Source organism: Cebus imitator, unplaced genomic scaffold, assembly GCF_001604975.1.
Source record: "Cebus imitator isolate Cc_AM_T3 unplaced genomic scaffold, Cebus_imitator-1.0 Scaffold185, whole genome shotgun sequence".
In the NCBI taxonomy this organism is placed as follows: Eukaryota; Metazoa; Chordata; class Mammalia; order Primates; family Cebidae; genus Cebus; species Cebus imitator.
Genome location: NW_016107500.1, coordinates 2447986 through 2471786, shown reverse-complemented (window position 1 = coordinate 2471786; position 23801 = coordinate 2447986). Strand labels below are relative to the sequence as shown.

At 39.5% G+C, this 23801-nt stretch overlaps 1 protein-coding gene across 1 annotated transcript in view; it reads left to right on the top strand.

Annotated features, from left to right (window-relative positions):
- Positions 1-23801, top strand: part of ADAMTS16 (ADAM metallopeptidase with thrombospondin type 1 motif 16) — a 187640-nt gene that overhangs the window by 65619 nt on the left and 98220 nt on the right. Inside the window, exons 9-10 of the mRNA XM_017546008.2 lie at positions 5289-5426; positions 14583-14736. Of these exons, the coding sequence (XP_017401497.1) occupies positions 5289-5426; positions 14583-14736 (292 nt within the window). The remainder of the gene's footprint in view (positions 1-5288; positions 5427-14582; positions 14737-23801) is intronic.

Here is a 23801-nt window from a genome sequence, read left to right as displayed (position 1 = left end):
TTAAGAACAACAGGACTGATTCTGCAGTCCTTGCCTTGGTGTAAGTCTCAGCTGTTGCTGGCTTTTACACGGCTGTGGTGGATTCAGGCTGGGATTCCCTCTACCTTCACAGCCGTGGGAGTGGTCAGGGTCAGGTCCTTAGAGGGGCTGTACTCCCATCCTTTATCCACACGTGATTACCTAGTGAGAAAGGGTGAACTGGGGGGAAAAAGGCTTACAGGACATTCATTATTTATTTAGGTTGAAGTATCCTAAGCGATTCTCCCTAGGGCTAGTAACTAGCATCCTAACTCAATCTCTTCCCACTCCCCAGGAGTTCCTAGGAGTGCCCAGAGTAGGGAAGGGGACCTATGGTATAAGACTTCACAGGGGAATCTCCTGTTTTCCTAGAGGGGGTGCCTCTAATTTTGAATAACACCAAGGGAAGTGCCTGCACCCACTTTAATCTTGTTTGCTGACACACTTTCCCTAAGCTGTTTTTGAGGGACCGGTTCATTCTTTCCACTTTTCCGGAACTCTGAGGTCGGTAGGCAGCCTGCAGTTTCCAGGTGATATCCAAGGCCGTTGCTGTTTTCTGGACTAAATCTGCCACAAATGCTGGTCCGTTGTCTGATCCGATGCGCAGTGGCAGTCCAAACCTATGGATAGGATCTCGAAGCAGCACACGGGTTACTTCATGGGCCCTTTCAGTCCCACCCAGAGTATGTGCCCACCAAGACCAACGAATACTTATGTCCCCCACACTTGGGCATTTCAGTAAAGTCTACCTGGAGATCTTCAAACGGAGCTGCTCCATAGCTTGAATGCCAGGGAGAATAGTTGGGAGCCTGCCTTGTGTTGTGTTGCTGGCATGTAATGCATCACTGTGCCATGGTTTTGGTCAAGGCTGGTAAGTGTGACATGTAAAAGTACTGGCCCAGCATCTTTTCAAGTGACTCTTGACCTAAACAAGTGGTCTTATGTATGGCTTGTACAACCGCTGCACATAGCAGGCCCTGGTATTTGGCAGACTTACCAATGAGGTCTTTTGATATTCATTAGAGTCACCACTGTGTGGGGTGCTTTGATATTTAAATTCTTCCCAGAGTTGAGGCTAGAATCTTTGATTGCCATTTTTTTTTTCTTTTTTCTTTTTTTTCTGACAGCATGAAAGGCTGTGCTAAATCGGCTAGCCCCAAAGCCAGGGCTGACGGAAGTTTCACTTTTAGCTTCTGCCCCATTCGAAGGGTGTCTTGTCTTCTCTCCTCCGTCCTTTGTCACTTTGTGTAAGGGTTTGGCCAGTATCATGAAGTTTGGAAATCCACAATTTACAAAACCCACCGCTCCCAGGAGCTCTCTCACCTGCTTTTTAGTCTCAGGTTCTGCGACTTTGCAAGTGGCTTGCTTCCTCTCGGCTTCTAGGCTGCGCTCTCCCTTCCGGATGGTGAGCCTCAGGTATTGCATTTGTTTTTTGGCAAACCTGGGCTTTCCTTTCAGACACTTTATACCTACAGTCCTCCAGGTGTCGAAGTAAGGCATTTGTTTGCGCACCCGACTGCCATGGAGCATCCCAATAGAAGGTTATCAGCATACGGGGGTACCATGCAAGTAAGAAACTTCTAGGGGGCAGTCACAGGCTGATGCCTCCCCAGCGATGATGAGAGAGTTTCTGAGCCTCTGGGAAGCTGGATCCAGGTGTATTGAGTGGTTACACCTGCTCCTGGGTTTCTCCCATTGAAATTTCTCCCATGCAAATAGTTTTTGACCCTCTGAGGCCAGTCCAATGCTAAGGAAGCACTCTTTAAGTCCAATTAAGTGAACCAAGTATCCTCTGCTGGCAATAATCCCAACTGCGCGTATGAGTTGGGTGCAAAGCCATGCAAGCCCTGCACTGGCCTGGGCGATAATATCAGTCTTCTGCTTTTGGCTAGGAAGTCTCCATCCTCCTTCCCAAGGGACAATGAGAGCCTGGATAATCCCCAACGGAGGCAGTTTTAGCTGCAGGGAGTCTTTTTTTTTTTTTTTTTTAGTGGCCCTTGATTTGCACAAAAGGTTTTGCCAGAGAAGGGGGGCAGGGGCAATTCATTAAGTACAAGAAAGTCTGTTCTCTTAATACCTTAACAGATTTAACAACACTGGCTTTGTTTTTTTCAATAGCGGGTTACAGGGCTGTCATCTGGACCATGGGCTCTTTGCGGGCATATGAGTCCAGCCCGCCTCTCTTTTTGTCCAGTGGCCCTTCCATTAGATTGAACAGAGCCCCTTCACACTCATTTGGATCCTCGTGCTTACGATCATCCTGTTCCTCATTTAACTGTGGACATTTCTTCTTCCACTGTCCTACTTCTCGACAAAATGCACACTCTTTGTGTTGCAGGCAGAGGCGGGCAGACCGAGGGGCTTTCCAGGAACCCCCCTTTTCCCGCCCTCTAGGGGGCGCTCCTTTAATAGTGGCAGCTATCAAGACGGCGTTTCGCCAAGCCTGAAGTTCCTCTTCCCTACAGTTTTCCCTCTGGCTCACCGCCTCTCAGTTTACAAACACCTGGTTAGCTATTTACAATAACCGTGAAGTATTCATGCATGCAAATCCTGCCTGGTTTTGCAATTTTTGGCTAATGTCTTCTGCACACTGACTGACGAATGCCATATTTATCATATACTGATTTTCCAGGCTCTTAGGATTAAAAGGAGTGTACATGCGGTAAGCTTCACACAGTCTTTCATAGAATTGGGTACGGCTTTCCTGTTTTCCTTGAAGAACCTCAGAGACTTTATTAATGTTTGTAACTCTTTGGGCCCCTTTTTTTAAATCCTTCCAGCAAGGCTTCTCTGTACCGGATTAGCCTTTGCATGCCCTCTGGGGTGTTCAGATCCCACTGGGGGTCAGTTCCCAATAACTGCACCCTGACATACTCTTGGAGGTTCTGGTAATCTGCAGGAACGTGCTCCTCCAGCTAATTAGAAGCACCTTGGAGTATTCTCTGCCTTTCGTCCATGTTAAAAAGATGCATAAGCAGCTGACGGCAATCAGCCCAAATGGGGTTATGAGTCTGAATAACAGTTTGCAGTAGGTCAATGAGAGCTTGGGGTTTCTCAGTATAAGATGGGTTGTTATTTTTCCAATTGATAAGATCGGCCAAGGTGAATGGCAGGTACGTGAAAACGTGCCTTTCTACCATGTGGCTGTCCTCATCCACTCCCATGTACCTCTGCTCTTTTAAAGGCACCTGCACCCCGGCCTTGGGTCACAGACGGGCTGCCAGAGGGGGAGATCCCTCTGGGAAGCGGGCAGCAATGGGCGGAGTTTTTTACATTCTCTTTTGTCTACTCTGGGGGATTTAGGGGTGTGCAGCTCTGGTGGGGATGCTGAGGCTTCTGGCTCAAGGGCAGGGAGTCCTTAAGGAGGAGGAGGAGGCATTATTGGCAAAAACTCTTCTGCTGCTGGGTCGACCAAAACATTGGGAGTCGCTTTTCTCAGTGACGAGGGGGATGGTAGTTTCTAGCAGTCTCCCTTGGCTACTAAAACAGTCGCTGCCTGCTCTCTTAGCCACTTCGGAGGGTTTAACACTAACTGCAATCACGAGTCTATGTACGGAAATTGATCGAGGTGTTCTAGCTCACCATATATAACCTCATGCTTTACTTTGGAGACAGGGGACCTGTCTAGGGTCCCCTCTGGGGGACAACCGACACCAAATGCTGGCCAATCTTCCCTACATAAAACTCTTAATTTCTCTGGTGTCGTAGTTACTTTATAATTCCCACTAAATCCCTTCTTGAAAATTTTCAGCATGGTTTCTAAGGGGGTGGAGCGGCTATGGGAGTGACCCATATTAACACTTCAAAGAAACAATTCCCACAGTTAGGCGAGTGTTCGTTCACTCACAGCAGTTCCCCTTCCCACCTAGCAAGTGGCAGCACGGAGTACTCCGCGATTTACATTCAGTTCAATCCTTTCACAATGCCTAGAGGCTTCTTCACTCAGTCTTCTGTGGCTGTCTCTAATTACAAATTGCTTGACACATGAGGCCCTTCCTAATGGGCCCATTACCTTTCACAACTGATGAGTCCATTTGGACTCGTCTACACACAAAGACACACATCCAATCACTCTCCTTCCAATTCAAAACCATACGCAAAAAGCTTCCAAGGTTAGTTACAGAGAGAGCTTCCTTCAAAAGTGCCGATCTGGCACCCGTGGGTGACCAGGCCATGCTTCCACCAAAATGGGGTGGGCTACTTTCCCGGGTTCAATGTTGCCAAATTCAGTGGTCTGGACTTCCCCAAATACTCGTTCCTCCTCGGTGTTCAGCCACTGGGTGGATCCGCACTGCAGGGCCTCCCTGCTCTGCTCTGGTGAGGCTTTCCCACCAGGCAAATACCTGCCCAGGAGCGTTCTCAGGATGCGTCACGTCACCCCAGCGAGCAGGAGTCCCCCTGCAGGGATGCTCCACAGGGCTAGGTAAACCACCTAAGAGACTTTTTCCCCTGCCGTCTGCTATCCAAGACTCGCTTCCCAGCCCATGCCCCAAAATGTCGCAGGAGCGGCCATGGGAAACAGATCTCTCGAGCACCAAATAAAGGAGGGAAGAGTTTATTCAGCCGGGAGACCAGGCAATAATTTGTCAAAAGCCCAGCTCATTTAACAAAGGAAGGTTCTGCCTTTAAATAGGCTTATACTTTAGACGTTATACGTGGAAGAATCTTAGGTTTACAGCTTTAGGAATCACATATGAAAGGGTTCTGGTTTACAGTTTAGGACTCACATGCAAAAAGGTCTCTGTTTACAGTTTCAGGAATCACATATGAAAGGGTTCTGGTTCACAGTTTTAGGACTCACAAGTGAAAAGATCTCTGGTTTGATCTTGTTTTAAGTAAAAATAGTGTCTTCCAGAGAGTTTCCCCAAGACCAGCCGTGTTATTTTCAGGAAGCAGATTCAGGAGGCACCAGCTGTCCCACTCTCTCTTCTATTGAGCTGCACAGTGGATGACAGAGGGGGAGGGAATCCCAGATGCCTGGGTCTCCTTCCTCACCTCCACCCCATTTGAAATGCAGGTGTCTGGACATTTACTCTGCTTTGATATTGGTGTACACTTTCAAGCAATTTGGTGGATGGTCCATTCTTCAGAAACTGTCTGTGAACATGTGAATATTCTCAACCAATTAGCTGGTGTGGCTTTTATTTTTGCCTGCCTAGCATACGGGGGTAAAGGAGTCTCACAGTCTTGACTTGTAATTGTCAGAGTGTATTAGATAATTTAAACTGATTTTGTTCTGAAAGAACCCTCTCTCTCTCTCTCTTTCATAGCTTTGGCATGATTCATGATGGAGAAGGAAACGTGTGCAAAAAGTCTGAGGGCAACATCATGTCCCCTACGTTGGCAGGACGCAATGGAGTCTTCTCCTGGTCACCCTGCAGCCGCCAGTATCTACACAAATTTCTAAGGTAGGAACTCTTTAAGCTGTTCTTCTTATCTTTTGGTGCATCTGATGCTCACTGCCTGGTCAGCCAGATCCTGTGCAAGCAGCCCCAGGCTGTGCTTCAAAGGGAATCAATGTCTTGAGACTAAAAGGGAGCCATAAGACACTTAAGTTTTACAATTCTCACTTCTATAATTAGGAATCTTCAGTAAGTGAATAGAAAGATCCGATATGTACATATCTCTATACACAATAATAAAGCATAACTTTTTTGGGTTTTCTTCTTTCTGTTTGTATTTTTTCTTTTTCTTCCTTTCTTTCTTTTTCATTATTTCTCTTTCTTCCTTTTTTCTCTCCCTTTCTTTCATTTTACTAAATGCATTCCTCATTAGGTGAAGAAATGTGTGTATATAAACCTTAACCTAGCTCTAATGTTCTATAATTCTCAATAGTATTTTTAGAAATTTTCTCTAAGCACTGATTTATTTAGGAGATAAAACATTGGAGAGGCAGAGTTTGACCCTTAAAAAATAGTTTGTAGATTTGAAAATTCCAGAGAAATGAGGAACTTTATAAAGCATTCTTAGGACTGCTAGTTTATACACTATTTTTCAAATCTCTTTGGCTTTAAGTTTGAAGTTTGGTTTAAATCTTAAGCCAAAACTTTATTTCTGACATTACAGTGCAGTGTGGATTGGCATGTCTCTGTTCCACACAGTCATTCAGAAACCCAGGCTTTCCTCTTCCAGGAGCTAGTGGTCTTTTTTCTTCCAGGACCTAATTCCCCATTACAGCCATCAGGGACTGAGGATAGAGAGCACAGGAAGGCACGTGGGACAAGGGCGGTGTTCCTGGAGGAACTCATATGACCTCCCAGAAGTGCAAGGGACACTAAGAAATGGCCTCTACCCATGTGCTCAGGTGACAGAGAGACATCTGTGCCTCATGATGAACCCCAAATCTTATTGCAGAAAAGTAAATGAAACGTGGAGGGACCAGCTGGTTGGTGGCCAAATTGTGAGCAGAACCCAGGCATTCTGGACCCTAAAGTTGATCTCCCTGCATTTATCTCAAGGACAATGGATGCAGCAATTGTGTTGCAATCTAGCCTTTATTATTATTATTATTAATCTTTAAGTACTAACAAAACAATTTGGTTCAGCTACTAAAAAGGTGAATGAGAGTCTGGATGTGTTTAGAAAGCAGCTTTTGTGTCTTGAAGATGACTGATCTGTGAGAACCAGCAGAGGCAGGGCACATGCTACATCTGCATTCACGGGCTCTGAGTGGATGCCACATGCCAGACCCGCCTAACCTCAACCCTCCTTTCCTTCCATTCTGAACACAACTGCTCAGATCAAATGGCAGCACCTGGGACAGGCTGCAGCTTGATACTTTTGCTCCTCATGGAAGACACACCGATTTGCACCTTTGCTGCCTAAGGAATACTGTTTCTTCGGCCCTAGCAGGAAGACCTACTCTTATGTTTATTCATTAGATAGATATGTACTTTGCTAGACACATAGAAAGATTGTGTTTGCTCTTAACAAACATATTGACTCACAGTAGTTCACTGATTCTAGCAGAGAAGATATACAAAAATGTTTCCTTATTTTCAAAATACACTAATGCTTGAAAATACTAAAGGGAAATGGGCTGCTGTGTTTAGTTCTCAATTAAATTCATTCACAATGTTTTTGAAAATTGTATTTTTGAGATTCATCAAAGAAACTGTAAAAATTATTCTTAATTCAAGGGAATGTTCTTGGGGAACACTAATAAACACAACCACCTTAAGAATTTGGAGAAGATTACACAAGAAATCACAAGATTACTAGTAAAATTGAAAGTCAGATGAGGAGGAGAAGCAAATAAAAATTTAAAAATGAACAACAGAGGTAAGGACACAAATGTATAGATTCTAAGGAGCTACCTAGTTGTGACAGGAAAGTTTGAAATTTGACAAGAAAGGAAATATATTTATATTATTAGAAAGTAAGGCAAATACTAATACTTCCAAAAAAAAGCAAAGGGTTTTTTTTTTTAAGTAACTGCTTTAATGAGATAAAGTTAATACACAAAGCTATGCATATTTAATGTATACAGTAAGATGAGTTTAGACGTTTGCATGAACCAATAAAATAATCTCCATGGAGATTCCACCAGATTTGGGGGAAGACAAAAAAATATCTTGGCAGCACTCACGAAGTCCTCAGGCCAGGAAACCAGATATCTACCTTCTGAGTCTTTGTAACTTACATGTTCTTGCAGCCAAAACTAGGAACTAGTTATTCCAAACTCAGAACCAAGGACAAAGTTCCCCTACTCTATTAGATCCTGCAGACTCTTCAGTGTTTAACTGGCCTCTTTGGTGCCTTTCACTGACCTTACTTCTTTGTGTCCCACTTTTTGTTTCTTTCTTTTTTATTCACTTATTTAATCAATAGAGATCTTTCTTTTCTGTTGCACAAATTAAGTCTTCTTATTCCTAGGACACTATTTGAGTGTGATCACACCAGTACTCCTGTTGGTTTGACTCCAGTTTATTTTGCAGTGGCCTGTCGCCCCAGGGCCCACCTGTGGCCGGGGTGCCCCTATGGCTGCCTCTTCCCTCATTCTCTAGAGATCCTGACTTTCCATCTTCCCAACCAGAATCTTGATCATCAGTCTCCTGGGGCTCTGTTCCTCTAGCTTCGTCCTTTTTGGTGTTCGTATTCCAAGGCCTAACTCAAAGTATTTTAACACATTAAGGAACGACTGTGTTTCAAAGTTTATTCCACCCAGAATAAGTGGCAATATTTTGGACAATATGTGTATCAGGTAATATAAACCCATATTCTAGGAGTATACACTTGATCATTTTTTTTTAACTTCTATTACCAAAAAAGACAATGTTAAAACTATTCTGCAATTGGCAAAATGCATATGAGTACATTTAGGATTTGTTTTCTCTGCATGGTATTGTCAGAGTCAAGCTGGGGATTGTTAGCATTGTTTTTAGCTGTTTCTTGCAGCTGTTCACATTTCTCTCTCTCTCTCTCTCTCATTCACTTTAGGCTCACCATGCTTTTATTTGCATTAACGAGGAAAATTTGGAGTTTTCCATATTCCAGATCCTTTCTATAATTTTTCTAGATTCAGAATTTTTTAAACCTCTTTTTCATCTTAATGGCTATGAGGAAGATACAGTAACACTTTTTATATTTTGAAATATCCTCTGACAACTTAAAAACTGAGGGAATTATAATTTGGGTGTGTCGTGAGAACCAGCATCATGAAACTCCAAAGAAAGTTTTGAAACTGCCAAGAAATATAGGCAGACTCATGGAAAGAAAATAATTGCATGCTCAGGGAATAATTATTTCAAGGACATTGAAAATAGAATGTAATCTTGGAAACATGATATAGTCCTAAGAATCATTATTAAGATACTGAAATTAAAAGCCATTTTCAGTGTGTGTTGCTGGAACACCTGAACTATAAGCTGAAGCGTACTGGTGTGTTTTTGTGCTAATCCAGCAAAACACTTCTGTAGCATTTCAATGGTAAACATTTATTTTCAGCGACTTTACTAATTTCTTTGGACCATGTGAATATGAATAAATAGATAATGTTTTACATGCTTACAAATTTGTTTTCTTGAATGGTTAAATTTTCCAAGAAAGTCACTTGTCAAATTCACTATTAAGGTTCATTTTACTCAAAAACCAGTTGCGAATTGGACACTTCTGCAGTGTGTTAAATCTTGCTTTTTCACTGATTTAATGAATCTCAGACTGTCTTATTTGATTGTTTGCTGACTTCCCAATTTCCAACTAATCAAAATATCATCATATTCTCCACCAATTATGTGGCACTTTGGATATGATCCCAACAATGAGTAAGTACAAATGGCTACCTTTTAAGATGAATCTGTTCTCTTTATTAGTAATCAAGCATTCGATAGTGGAAAAAATGTAAGGGAACTCAATTGGCCTCAAGTGTTTTCAGTACAACTTTTCTCCATTCTTGGTAGAGTTGCGAAGGCTAGCTGCTCGTTTGGGTTAAATCATCAACCTAGTCAACAAAGTCATGTGTCATTTTCCATTAACAGACACAGACCTCATCAGAGTATTCACGTCTGCATCCAGGAGACCTATGACTTAGGGAAATTCTAGCTCACTATTTTAAATTTAATGAAGCAGGGACTCATCTTCAGTTTACTTTGAAAACATTTAAGTCAGGCCCTACAGATCAGTGAAAATGCCAGCTCTCTGACCGCGTGAATCTGAACACATCCAAGCATGCGAAAGGTGACCGTCATCACAGGAAACTGGGAGCATAGGTGGTGTTATACCCCATACTACTTCTGTTGATGGGAAAATGAGATGTGACCTGAGAGCCCAGTAAGCTTGTTTTTGCACATAATGGAAATAATACATTTTGACTCACACCTTGCTCTGTGATGCAAAGCTCATCTTAGGTCATGGCCAATTGTAGTCTCTGTGGTGCTAGTGTGACTGACTCTAAGGCCAGAGGGTAGGCACTTTGCTGAGGAGGAGAGAAGGAAGGAGGACATCAGGTCATGTCTTGCTTACCCATGTCTGGGGGTGTCTTGACCTTCACAGGTAATATAACCTTTTCTGAGGGCCCCTGTCTTCTTAATTGAAAAATGACTGGATACAACTAAAAAATCTCTCAAACTCATTAACATGTTTTGGTTCACTGCTTAGAGAGGGAAAGGGATTTTGACCTGCCTTCATGTGTTCATTAAGATTCTTTTTGTTGTGTACAAAATATGTACAGAAAAGTACAAAATGATAAGAGGGCATACAGCTGAATGAATTTTTACACAATGAACACAGTAGTATAAATCCTACTCAGATAGAGACACAGAGTGTGACAAGGACCTTAGAAGCCACTTCTCCCCACTCCAACCGCTTCCCCTCTTCCCCAATGGTAACCACCCACCTGACATGGGACACTGTATACTGGAATCAGGAGCAATGTATCATTTTAGCTTTATGAGATTCAACCTTGTTGCTGCATCTAAATATAGCATTAGTCTACTTAGTTATGTTGCATATGACTTATATACTAAATATATAAATATACTAAAACTTATTCATTCATTCTGTTGGTGATAGACATTTGAGTTTCTAATTTTTGTCTATTATAAGGAACAGCAATGAATATTCTCTTGGTTGGCATATATGCCTCTGAGTATACATAGGAAAATGGAATTTGCAGAGTCATAAATGTGCAGTTATAAACTGCAATAGACAGCAACAATCAGCTTTCCTAAGTGACTGTGTGAAGATACACTCCTAGAAGCATTTATGAAACTTTCAAATGGTTTCAAATCCTTCCCAACACCTAGTCATGTTGATATTTTTCATTGCAGGTGTCTAGTGGGTGTGTAGTTTCATATCAATGTGTTAATTGATGAGATAGAATACATTTCATATGTTTAATTGTTTACTTGGATAACCTTTTTAATAAAGTGCTAAAATCTTCTGTGCATGTAAAAATATTAGACCTTGTTTTTTTCTTCTCTCCTGATGGAAGCATTGTATGCATTATGAATATAAACATTTTGTCCCATTCTGAAATATATGTATTATAAAATCTTCTCTGACTCTGTAACTTTCTATTTATGCTTTTAATGGTGATTTTTGCTAAACAGAAATTTTTACTATTTTAATGGAGTCAAATTATAAATATGTCTTTAGGCTTAGTGCTTTTGTACACTGATGGGGGAAAAAAAAAGAAAAAAGAAAAACTCCAGTTGTCCTAAAGTTGCAAAGGTGTTCTCACACATGATCTCCTACAAGTTTTATTGTTTTGCTTATCATGTGTAGACCACTTAATTTTTGTATATGGCATGCAAAAAAGTCAACGTTTATTTTGTCCATGTGGTTATTGCGGTCAGTTGTTTGTAAAGTGGTTGCAATGATGTTCTTTTGCGCACCCACACTTTTGGTGGCTGGACCATTTGCATTCTCACTGACGGTAAATGAGAGTTCCTGTTTCTCCACAGTCTCATCAGCATTTGACATTGTCAGTGTTTTGGATTTTCACTATCCTAAGAGATGTGTAGCGGTGTCTCATTGATGTTTTAGTTTGCAATTCCCTATTGGCATATGATGTTGAGATCTTTTTATATGCTTATTTGCCATCTTTATCTATTCTTTGATTCGATGTCTGTTCAGATTTTTGTCCACTTTTTGTTTGTTTGCTTATTCTTGAATTAGAAGTGTTATTTTCATGCTTTTCATAACAGTCCTTTATTTGCTATGTCTTTTACAAATATATTCTCTCAGTCTGTATCTTGTCTTCTCATTTTCTTGACATTTATTTCACAGAGCAGACATTTTTTATTTTAATGAAGTATAGATTATCAATTATTTCTTTCATTGACTATGCCTTTGATGTTGTATCAAAAAGTCATTATCGTATCCAAGTTCACCTAGATTTTCTCCTATGTTATTTTCTAGGAGTTCTATAGTTGTACATTTTATATTTAGCTCTATGATCTATTGTGAGTTAGTTTTTATATGGGGTATAAGGTCTGCATTTAGATTCATTTTTTAATTATTTATTTTATTTTATTTTATTTTTTGAAACAAAGTCTCATTCTGTTGCCCAGGCTGGAGTGCAGTGGTGTGATCTTGGCTCACTGTGACTTCTACCTCCTGGATTCAAGTGATTCTTCTGCCACAGCCTCTTGAGTAGCTAGGATTACAGATGCACACCACCACACCTGGCTAATATTTTTGTGTTTTTAGTAGCGATGGGGTTTCACCATATTGGCCAGGCTGGTCTCGAACTGCTGACCTCAAGTGATCCACCATCCTCAGCCTTCCAAAGTTCTGGGATTACAGGTGTGAGCCACTGCTCCAAGCAGATTCATTTTTTTTGCATGTAGATGACCAATTGTTTCAGTATGATCAATTTAAAAGGCTGTCTTTTCTCCATTTCATTGCCTTTGCTCCTTTGTCAAATATCATTTGATTATTTTTATGTGGGTATATTATTGGCCTTTCTACACTGTTTTGTTGATCTAATTGTCCATTCTTTTGACAATACCACTTCTTCTTGAAGTTTGAGATTGTCAGTCTTTGTTCTCTTCTTTAAGTATTGCTCTGGTTATTTTGAGTGTTTTGCCGCTCCATATAAGCTTTCAAATCAGTTTATTTATATTCTTAAAACAACTTCCTTTAATTTTGATTGGCATTGCATTGAAGCTGTAGATTAAAATGGAAAGAATTAATCTCCTGACAAGATTGAGTCTCCCTATCTATGGACATGAAGGATCTCTCCATTTATTTAGTTTTTCTTTGATTTCTTTCATCAGAGTTTTGTAGAGTTGCTCATGTAGGTTTTGTATGTATTTTGCTAGATTTATATCTATTTCATTTTGGGTGTGCTAATATAAATGACATGTTTTTAATTTTCAGTAAATTCTATTTGGTTGTCACTGGTATATAGAAAAGCAATTGAGTTTTGCATATTGACCTTTTGTCCTGCAACTTTGACATAACTTATTTGTTCCAGGAGTTCCCTGGTGGATTCTTTCAAGTTTCTGCATAGACAATCATGTCATCTATGAACAAAGATAGTTTTATTTATTCTTTTTCAATCTGTAAACCTTTTATGTAATTTTCTTGCCTTATTGCACTAGCTAGTATTTCCAATACAATGTTGAAAAGGAGTAATGAGAGGAGTCATTCTTATTTGTTCCTGATTTTAGTGGAGAAGCTTTAAGTTTCTCACCATTAATTATAATGTTAACTGTGTATTTTTGTAAATGGAAATTCTCCTCTATTCCTAGTTTGCTGGGAGTTATTTTTATCATGAGTAAGTGTTACATTTTATCAATTTTTTTTCTTCATCTATTGATATGATCATGTGTTTTTTCTTCTTTAGCCTGTTGATGCAATATTACGTTAATTGACTTTTGCACACTAAACAGGCCTTGCATACCTAGGATTTATCCCACTTGGTCATAGTGCATAGTTCTTTTCATGCATTGTTGGATTCAATTTGCTAATGTTTTGTTGAGAATTTTTGTATCTATGCTTGTGAGAGATAAGAGAAGCTTTCTTTTTTTGTAATGTGTTTGTCTGGTTTTGGTATTAGGATAATGCTGTTCTCATATTATAATTTAGGAAGTATTCTCTTTGCTCCCATTTTTTTTGAAGAGGTTGTAGAGAATTGGTATAATTCCCTCCCTAATCTCTGGTGTAATTCACAGAGAACCCGTCTGGGCTATTTGTTGTTTTTTATGCATAGAGTCCTGATCCCTGAAACAGTGGAATGTGGAACCAGGGTCCTAGAAAAGAGCCAGAAATTTTCCAGTCGAGGTGCACAACCACTCGAAACCAAGTTTGGAGGATGATCTGTTATTGCTCATTGTATTGTGATTACAGGTTTTTGTTTTTGGTTTACTGGGGGAAGAGCCTATTGAAATTTATAAGAGAGATTTAGTTGCTTTGAAAGAACAAAAATATTTTAATACTTTTCCCCAAAAGTATACCAAAGAACATCCTGGTAGAGAAAAGGATACTCTATTTATGGAAAAACAAATTATTAGGTGGTCTTTGGCCATCTACCAATGAATTTTAGCAAGATTAATTTTCTGCTTGACTTGGGGGTCATCAGAAATCATCCTGAGCATAGTGCATTGATGGAATCTGGGAGATAATATACAGGTGACTCAGCCTATGGGGAAAAAAGAGCAAAAAGCAAAGAAAGAAAATTCCAGTCTTTGAGATAGATTGTGTTTTATTTTTACAATGCTCATATGTTGGCTGATTCTGGCAAGAAGAACGCATAAAAAGTGTCCATCATAAGAGCTTCTCACACAGAACACCTGGTTGTAATTATTCAGTTGCACTTTTCCTCATAAGTATGAGAAATTTAATAAATTTAAAATTCAAAAGGATAGTCCTTCAGAAACTTTCAAACGTTTCCTCTTCCTAGAACAGGTACAATGTATAATAAATAATTTCAGAAAATGAAATCTCTGTATTTAAATGTAATTAAAATAAGCATTATATGTACCTCAGGAGAAAAAAGTTATCCCCTTTCTATACACAATATATGCTGTAAAATTGCATGCGGAAGAAAGGCATACTTAGTGGCACCCTTTGGTAACTTTTTGGACCGTCACTAGTAGCTCGTCTCTTCTTTGTTTTAGCACGGCCCAAGCTATCTGCCTTGCTGATCAGCCAAAGCCTGTGAAGGAATACAAGTATCCTGAGAAACTGCCAGGAGAATTATATGATGCAAACACACAGTGCAAGTGGCAGTTCGGAGAGAAAGCCAAGCTCTGCATGCTGGACTTTAAAAAGGCAAGTGATTATTGGCACATGCTCAATGCAACGTGATTCATAAAACTGTTTTATTTAGTGTAACTGATGTTGATGTATTCTGCATTTATTGGGTACCTACCAAATGTCAAATCCTGTGTGTTAAGGCTGGTCCTGTATAACAGGAAACACATGCTTTACTGGCAAAGATGACAGGAGATACTATTGTGGGTATCAGTTTTCATTAGAGGACCGACTTGGCCTGTTAGGTCGGATCTTTCTTTCTGATTTATCATGTGGGAGCTCAGCAATAACTTTTAGTCAGTGTAAGTTGGCAAATTAATACTCTGCATTTTTTTAAATGGTTTTAAAAAACAAAGTCCCCTCCTCTCTTCCAATATAAGCATAATATAGTATAAAGCCACAGCCTATCTATGGCTACTGATTAATAAATTCCCCCCAAATAGCGTATTTATAGATTGTCTCTCATAGAAGGTAGTATCCATTCTGTCAACCCCAGGGACTTAACCAGAGTGATTTCCTAACATCATTTCCTCATGTAACACAGAGAATATGCTCTTGCTAGAAAGGGAAAATCGAGATTTAGGAACTTGCTCTATCAAACACAGGAAAAGCAACCCATAAATTAAATAAAAGTAACTATTTTCAAGGTCTCTTTTATTCTAGTTTATAATGAAATCAAAAAAGTAGGTGAAAGTATAGTCCTCCAGAAACCTCCAAACATTTCAAAATGCATTGGGAATATTCCCAACTTAAATCTAACATGATAATCTTCTTTCTTAGAAACTCAAGCAGAGCTCCCCCAAAGATCAATTCCAGCTATGTGCCAGAACTGGATCTTTATCTCCTCGCCGGGGGAGTCCCAGACTGGAGCAAGAGCTGTAAATCCGTCAGCAGCAGCAGCAGACATTCTCAATGCTGCCTTTTCTTGTGGGCAGAAGATATGAATTCCCTAAGAAATTTTTCTTGAGTGTTACTCCTCTGTTTGTTAAGGAAAAGGAACAAAAGCTAATGGGTTTTGTCAAAGATAGGATCTTCTAGATTGTGCTTCTGGCTTCCTTGGTAGTTAGCGTTGTGACCATGGGCTGTGTCATTCATGGTACCCTGGTGTCATTCGGAAAACATAAGCAATAAAAAGTTAAATGCAGGGTGCATTTTTATTATTGAGGAAATATTTACATGCAGAGAAACACATTCATTTTGCATGCACAATTTGAATTTTAACAAATGTGTTCTCCCATGTTACCAGCATCTTAATCAAGACACGTCTTATTTACATAAAGCTAGAACCTTCCCTGTGGTTCTGGCTTTATGTAAATAAAAAGGGGGCTGTGCCCCCTCCTTCAGCCCCTCCCCAAATCCAGTAAGTTACGATTATTCTCATTTCTATCATAATCGGCTAAGTGTTGCCTGCTCTTGAACATCATAATTACCTTGCTCCATATATTAATATTAAAAGTAAAGTGTATAATATTTCACCATTAGTATGATGTTAGCTGTTGGTTATTACACACATGCTGCTTATCAGACTGAGGAAGAAGTCCATCTCTAATCCCAATTTGTTGAGAGATTATCACACTATTGTCTTGAATTTTGTCAAATTTTTTCCTAGATCTATTGATATAGCTATATGGTTTCCTCCTTCATTCTATTAATGTGGTAAATTTTATTGATTGATCTTTAGTTTTTTCTATTGGGCTTTGAAGGTTAAGTCAATCTGCATTCCTGGGATAACCTCACTTGGTCGTAATCTATTGCTCATTTTTATAATTTACTGAGTTGTATTTGCTCATGATTTTTACATTTGTGTTCTTGATTGATATTATTGGGAAATTTCTTTCTCATAATTTCTTTTCAAAAATTGATGATCGGAGTTGTGCTGACCTAATAAAATCAGTTGAGCATACACCCTACTCTTCTGTTTTCTTGAAGAGTTTGTAAAAGAATGTTGTTGTTTCTTCCTTAAGTGTTGATTAGAATTTACCAGTGAGTTCTGTCTGTGGAAGGGTTTTTGTAATTATTGATTCAACAACTCTGACACGTAAAGGGTTATTCAGAAGACACTCCTAGCTAGACTGATCAAATTCCTTGGAAAAAGTAAAGGAATCATTAAAAGTGAAACTAAAGGAGATATTTTTTCAATGAATATATCTATGAATTCCTTCAATTACTGTTAGATCTATAATGATATATCCTCTTTCATTCCTTATGATGATAATATGTATTTTTAAAGATTTTTTTCTTATCAGTCTAGTTAAGAGTTTATCAGATTAATCCTTTCATCAATATTGGGCTTAATGTTAATTTTTAAGAATTGTTTGTTGGATTCTTTTCTATTTCACTGAGTTTTGTTTTGTCCTTAGTATATTCCAAGGCTTAGCATGCCTGTCTTTTTCTTGTTCTTTGAAGTAGCAGCTTGGATAATTGACTTTAAATCTTTCTTATTTTCTTAATAACCATTAAATATATTTAAAGCTATTAATTTCTTTCCAAGCACATTGTCTGTATCCTGAAAATGTTTACATATTGGATTTTTAATATTATAAGCATAACATATTTTCTAATTTAACTAGTAATTTTTTCATTAACCAATGTATTCAAAATACATTAAATATCATTTAATTGCCAAATAACTGTCTAGATAACTTATTAGTTTTGAATTCTAATTTAGTAATTTTGTCAGAGAATATACTCTGCATATACTTTTGAAATATATTGACCCATTTTGCATAGCTTAGCATATGATCCTATCTTGGTGAACATTCTGTGGAGACTTGAAATGAATATTAATCCTGCAGTGGCTGGGTATGGTATTTAAGAATTAGCTATTTTTTAGCAAAACTTCTTAACATCTTCTGCATAATCCATCATGTTTGCTACTTGTTCCACCAGTTTCACAAAGATGAGTGTTAAACTCTCCAGCAATGGTTATATATGTTTCTATTTCTCATGTTAGTTCTATTAATTCCTGCTTTATATATTTTGAAGCTCCATAATCAGGTGCACATACATTTAGGATGGCTATGTCTTCTGACTCTTTTCTCGTTATAAAATACCCTCCTTGATTGTTGGGTAATATCACTTTGCTTGAATACTGCTTATCTGATGTTAATATAACCACAGCAGCTCACTTGGGATTGCTCTTTGCATGATCACTTTTTCCATTCTTTTACATTCAATGGATGTGTGTGTTTATGTAAAACGTGCCTGCTGTATATATACTTTTGTCTAATGTCTTTTCTGTTCAGTTGAACAATCTCTGCCCTTTCACTGGCATGTTTAATCTATTTACATTTAATGAAAAAATTATATAGTAGATTTAAATCTACCATTTTGCTATTTGTTTTCTAATTAGTCTCATTTCTATTTTGTTTCTCTGTTCCCTTTTTTCTGCCTTCGTTCAGATTAAGCTATTTGTTTAATTCAGTATTTTACCTTGACTCGCTTTTTAACTATATGTCCTTAAGTTAATTCATAGTAGTTGCTTTAGAGATCACAGCACGCATCCCTAATTTAAAGCCTATATAGAATGAACGTTGTGCCCACTTTGTGCAAAACGCAAGATCCTCACAGCAAGTAAGTCTATGCCTCCATTTTCTTTGCACTATCATTGACATGTACTTTATTTCTCTGCAAATTAACTGCCATATAACACAGTGCTGCAGTTTTTGTTTCAAAATAGTTACTTTTAAATAAGACAAGAATTTAGACCACCTTTTAGATTTACTGTTTAGTATCTGTGTTTTCCTATAGATCTGTTTCAAATTGGTATCATTTCCCTAAGGCCTAAAGAACTTCCTTTAGTATTTCTTACAGCACATACCTGCCAGCCACCAATTACCTTCAGTTTTCTTTATCTGAAAATGCCATGAATTCATCCTCAGTTTTGAAGATGAAAACTGTTTAGACAACTCAGTGAAATATATGCTTGGTTTAAATTTTAGTTCCTGAATTCCATGTTTTATACTTTATTTTCTGCATTTTCCCAACTTGTTCACTTATTATCTCTACTTTTTCTTGAGTAGTATATTATTTTATGTTGTAGATATTTCTGTCACATTATGTTGTTACATATAAGGTGAGTCCTTTAGATCCTTGAAGACTGTTTTATTCTTTGCTGGGGTTCATCCATTTCAGTTTTCTCTGGGCTCTGTGGTGTAGCATGTACTCTCGTGTGTGGTTCTTCCCCGTGAGGCATGGACTTCTGGGCTCTCCACTCAGTGCCCAGGATGCTCATTGAGGAGTCTCATTCTGTGTGAGCCAAAACTCTAGTTTCTCCCAGCTCTGTGCATCCTCTGTCTTGAAGCCCTTATCAGCTTTCAGCCTGCAGCTGTGGTCCTCTGCTAGGCCACCTGGTATCTCCTCCTATGGGTCAGCTGCTGACCCCTCACCATCAGGACCTGCAGTAAATTTTAAGACAGACTCCTGGGGCCCTCTGCCCAATGCAACTTTTTTGTATATGAGCCAACTCCCACCTAGCTACTGATCTCTGCATCCTCCAATCTGTGAGGCTGCTGTCATCTGCCTGGATCCACCTCCCCACAGCAGGGTCTGCAAAGTGCTCCCAAGCAGAGAGGCGGGCAAATGTGGCATTCTCCTTGTATGTGTCCCTTCTCTCGGGCATCATAGTAATGTGTTGACTACTGTCAAGACCTGAAACAATTGGTCCATATATGTAGTGTACATAATTTTATAGTTTTGTGGAGGCTTTGTTGTTTTGTTTTGTTTTGCAGAAAAGTGAATTTGATACCAGTTACTTCATAGTGGACAGTAGAAGTATCTTTTGAAATTAAACAAACAATACATCTATTAAAATCAGATAATGTCAGATCACTCCTTATGATATAAAATTGTTCTTGAACACAAACTTTATCTATTTTCTTTTCTTTTTCTTTCTTTCTTTCTTTTTTTTTTTTTTTTTTTGAGATAGATTCTCATTCTGTTGCCCAGGCTGGAATGCAGTGGCATGATCTCGACTGATGGCAGGGTTCAAGCGGTTCTTGTGCCTCAGCCTCTCAAGTAGATGGGATTACAGGGAGTGCCACCATGCCCGGCTAGTTTTGTTTTGTTTTTTTGAAATGGAGTCTTGCTTTGTCTCCCAGGCTGAAGTGTACTGGCTTGATCTCTGCTCACTGCAACCTCTGCCTCCCAAGTTCAAGCGATTCTCCTACCTCAGCCTTCTGAGTAGCTGGGAGTAAAGGTGTGTGCCAACAACACCCGGCTAATTTTTGTATTTTTAGTAGAGACAGAGTTTTTCCATGTTGGCCAGGCTGTTTTTTTTTTCTTTTTTTTCTTTTTTAGAGATGGGGTCTCACTATGTTGCCCAGGCTGGAGTGCAGTGGCTATTCACAGGCGTGATCCCAATACTGATCAGCATGGGATCCCAGCTAATTTTTNATCCACCCACCTTGGCCTCCCAAAGTGCTGGAATTACAGGTGTGAGCCACAGCACCCAGTTCTGTATTTTCTTTTTAAAATTTAAAGCTATTTGTGTGACCAGTATCTCTCAGATACCAAATCTCAAAATTAGATATGATGTGGCAATTAGAGATATTTTTATTTTCTATGTGAGTTGAAACATCTCAGAACAATTTAAACTATAAAAAATTTTTTTTTAATGAACACCTGCTAAATTTTTGTTTAAAAGGGCCTATTCTCTCCAGATGAAATGTGGAGATCAGGAAGTTTCTTAATGGGAGATGTAAAACAGGAAATAACAATAAGAAGCAGATAACCCAGTGCCCAGACCAGCCTTGGGCACATTAGGCTCATTCAGAAATGCGCTAATCTAAATGATGGATGGATGATATTTTAGAAAGGGATGAATCTCTTTTAAATACCTATCACTATTTTTGAAAAGTGAATGGACAATGTGAATTGATATGCATCCTTCTTTTGTATAAACGAATATATATTTGGTGAATATGTATGTTTACATATATAACAATGGCTTTCTCTGTACACTGATGTGAAATGATAATCAGAATTAGTTATAAAATCATCCCTCTTCTTAAAAAATGAACAATGACAATGCACTGTATATCTGACTATAACGTCAATTGTAACTGCATTCTTTTTTTTCTGTAAGTTATTGGGGTACAGGTCGTATTTGGTTACGTGAGTAAGCTCCTTATTGGTGATTTGTGAGATTTTGGTGCACCCATCACCCAAGCAGTACACACTGCACCATATTTGTGGCCTTTTATTCCTTGTCCTGCTCCCACTCTTCCCCACAAGTCCCCAAAGTGCATTGTGTCATTCTTAGGCCTTTGGGTTCTCATAGCTTTGCTCCCACATGTCAGTGAGAACATAGGATGTGTGGTTTTCCATTCCTGAGTTACTAAACTTAGAATAATCATCCCCAAATCTCATCCAGCTCACTGCCAATGCTGTTAATTCATTCCTTTTTATGGCTACGTAGTATTCCATCACATATATATTCCATCATATATATCACAGTTTCTTTATGCACTTGTTGATTGATGGGCGTGTGGGCTGGTTTCACAGTTTTGCAATTGTGAATTGTGTTGCTATAAACATGCATGTGCAGGTATGTTTTTCAAATAATGACTTATTTTCCTCTGGGTAGATACTCAGTAGCGGGATTGCTGGATCAAATGGTAGTTCTACTTTTAGTTCTTTAAGGAATCTCCACACTTTTTCATGCTAGTTTTTTCATACTAGTGGCTATACTAGTTTACATTCCCACCAGCGGTAAAGAGGTGCTCCCTGTTCACCGGATCCATGCCAACATCTACTGGTTTTTGATTTTTTGATCATGGCCATTCTTGTAGGAGTAAGGTGATATCCCATTGTGGTTTTGATTTGCATTTCCCTGATCATTAGTGATGTGGAGAATTTTTTCATATGTTTGTTGGCCATTTGTATATCTTCTTTTGAGAATTGCCTATTCATGTCCTTAGCCCATTTTTTGATGGGATTGTCTGCTTTTTTTTCTTACTGGTTTGTTTGAGTTTGTTGTAGGTTCTGGTTATTAGTCCTTTGTTAGATGTATAGATTGTGAAGATTTTCTCCCACTCTGTAGGCTGTTTATTTACTGACTGTTCCTTTTGCCATTCAAAAGCTCTTTAGTTTAATTAGGTCCCCTATTTATCTTAGTTTTTATTGCATTTGCTTTTGGGTTCTTGGTCATAAAACTATTTCCTAAGCCAATGTCTAGAAGCATTTTTCCAATGTTGTCTCCTAGAACTTTTATAGTTTCAGGTCTTAGATTTAAGTCCTTAATCCATCTCGAGTTGAAGAGTGCAATATAGGCAGTTTGAGGAGGTGAATCTGGTGGCATGCCATTCACAATATTGAAGCACCACAATACAGTGTCAGCCCAGCAATCTGAAATGTCTGTTTTATCTGGGGCGTTATGTTGGGATGTGAAACCTTAACCAAGTTCGCATTACTGAAACTGACCTTTGTGAATTTAACTCTTAAATTATGGATTAGAATAAAAAGGGAGGGGCTTCATTAAAAAGAGTATACCTTAGCTGCAAAGATTAAGCAAGAGTAAATACTCTGCATAGGCTTTAACTCTTTTCTGCCCAAGCTAAGTCTTTGTTATTACATTTTGTCTTGCTTGCATACCTATTATGCTTTGTCAGCATCGCTTTGGTGGCCTTACCCTGCAGCCTGAAACATAAGCCACCAGAATTGCTTTGAAATTTGATCACCTTAGCATCCAAGGTATGGTTGTTAAATTGGGAGCTCCCCCAAAACCCAGCAAGTCTGACATTCCAACTGCCTGGACTCTAGAACCATGATTTAATAGAATCTTTGTTCCAAGAAGACTCTGAAGTTTCACTAAGGATATAATGACCTACAACAATCATGCTTTAATAAAATCTTGGTATGTTATGTACCATGAAGTTAGCGGTTAAGTCAAAGTGATGAAGTTGGAGGGAACAATTGGGTTTTGGCTATTCATTTGTAGTTTTCCTTTTAACTTTTTAATGTTTATAGATACATAATAGTTGCAGATATTCACGGGGTACATGTGATACATTGATACTGAAACAGAAGAGTTCCCTTATCCCCCTCTCAGGACATGAGACAGGGGTGTGGCTCACTCCTTTGTCACCCACCTGCTCAAACCCTGAGGGGGAGCATGCAGGCAGGCAAGTATAGAGACCGTGGGGAGCACTTTTGGGTTCCAGCGCCACCGCGGTGTCTAGGGATGGGTGTCTGCAACTTCCAAAGCCCAGGTGGGCGTGTGTTCCAGTGCACTCCTTCAGCTTTGCCATCTGCAGGCTGCTTGTGTTGACCAGCTCAATAGACCCTCTGCCTTATTCCAAGGGCAGAGGGCCAGTGTGATAGCATTCTGTATCCCAAGCTCTTTCCCAGTGTGCTGAAAAAATTGGGTCACCCTTGTGGGCTCAAAGATGAGTGCGAGGTTTTATTGAGTGGTGGAGGTGGCTCTCAACAAGATGGATGGGGAATCGGAAGAGCAGAATGGAGTGGGAAGTTGGTCTTCCCCTGGTGTCAGGCTGCCCAGTGGGATGGACTCTTCTCTGATCGCCCCCAGAAGAATTCCTCTTAGTGTCCAGACATCCCTCCTCTCTTCCTCTGCTACGTCCTTCCTTATTCCACCATCACTGGTCTGCCAGTCTGCTGGTGTCTGCTGGTCTGCTCCTGTGCTTCTCTCAATGTTCAACCACTGTATGTTTGCCCATTAAGGTCTCGGGTTTATATGGGCACAGAATGGGGGCATGGTAGCCAGGGTGGTCTTGGAAAATGCAACATTTGGGCACAAAAACAGGAGTGCCTGTTCTTACATAGGTCTGTGAGCACAGGCCCGGGGGTGGGGACCTCACCAGGGACCCCTCCCTTCTCTACCCAGCACTATCCTGTCCCCTCCTATGTCAGTACAGGCATACAATGTGTAATGATCAAAGCATTGATATCCTTCACCTTCAATGTTCATCATTTCTTTGTGTTAAGAATATCACACTCATGGTGAAACCCCGTCTCTACTAAAAATACAAAAATTAGCTGAGCATGGTGGCTTGCGCCTGTAATCCCAGCTACTCAGGAGGCTGAGGCAGGAGAATTGCCTGAACCAAGGAGGCGAAGGTTGC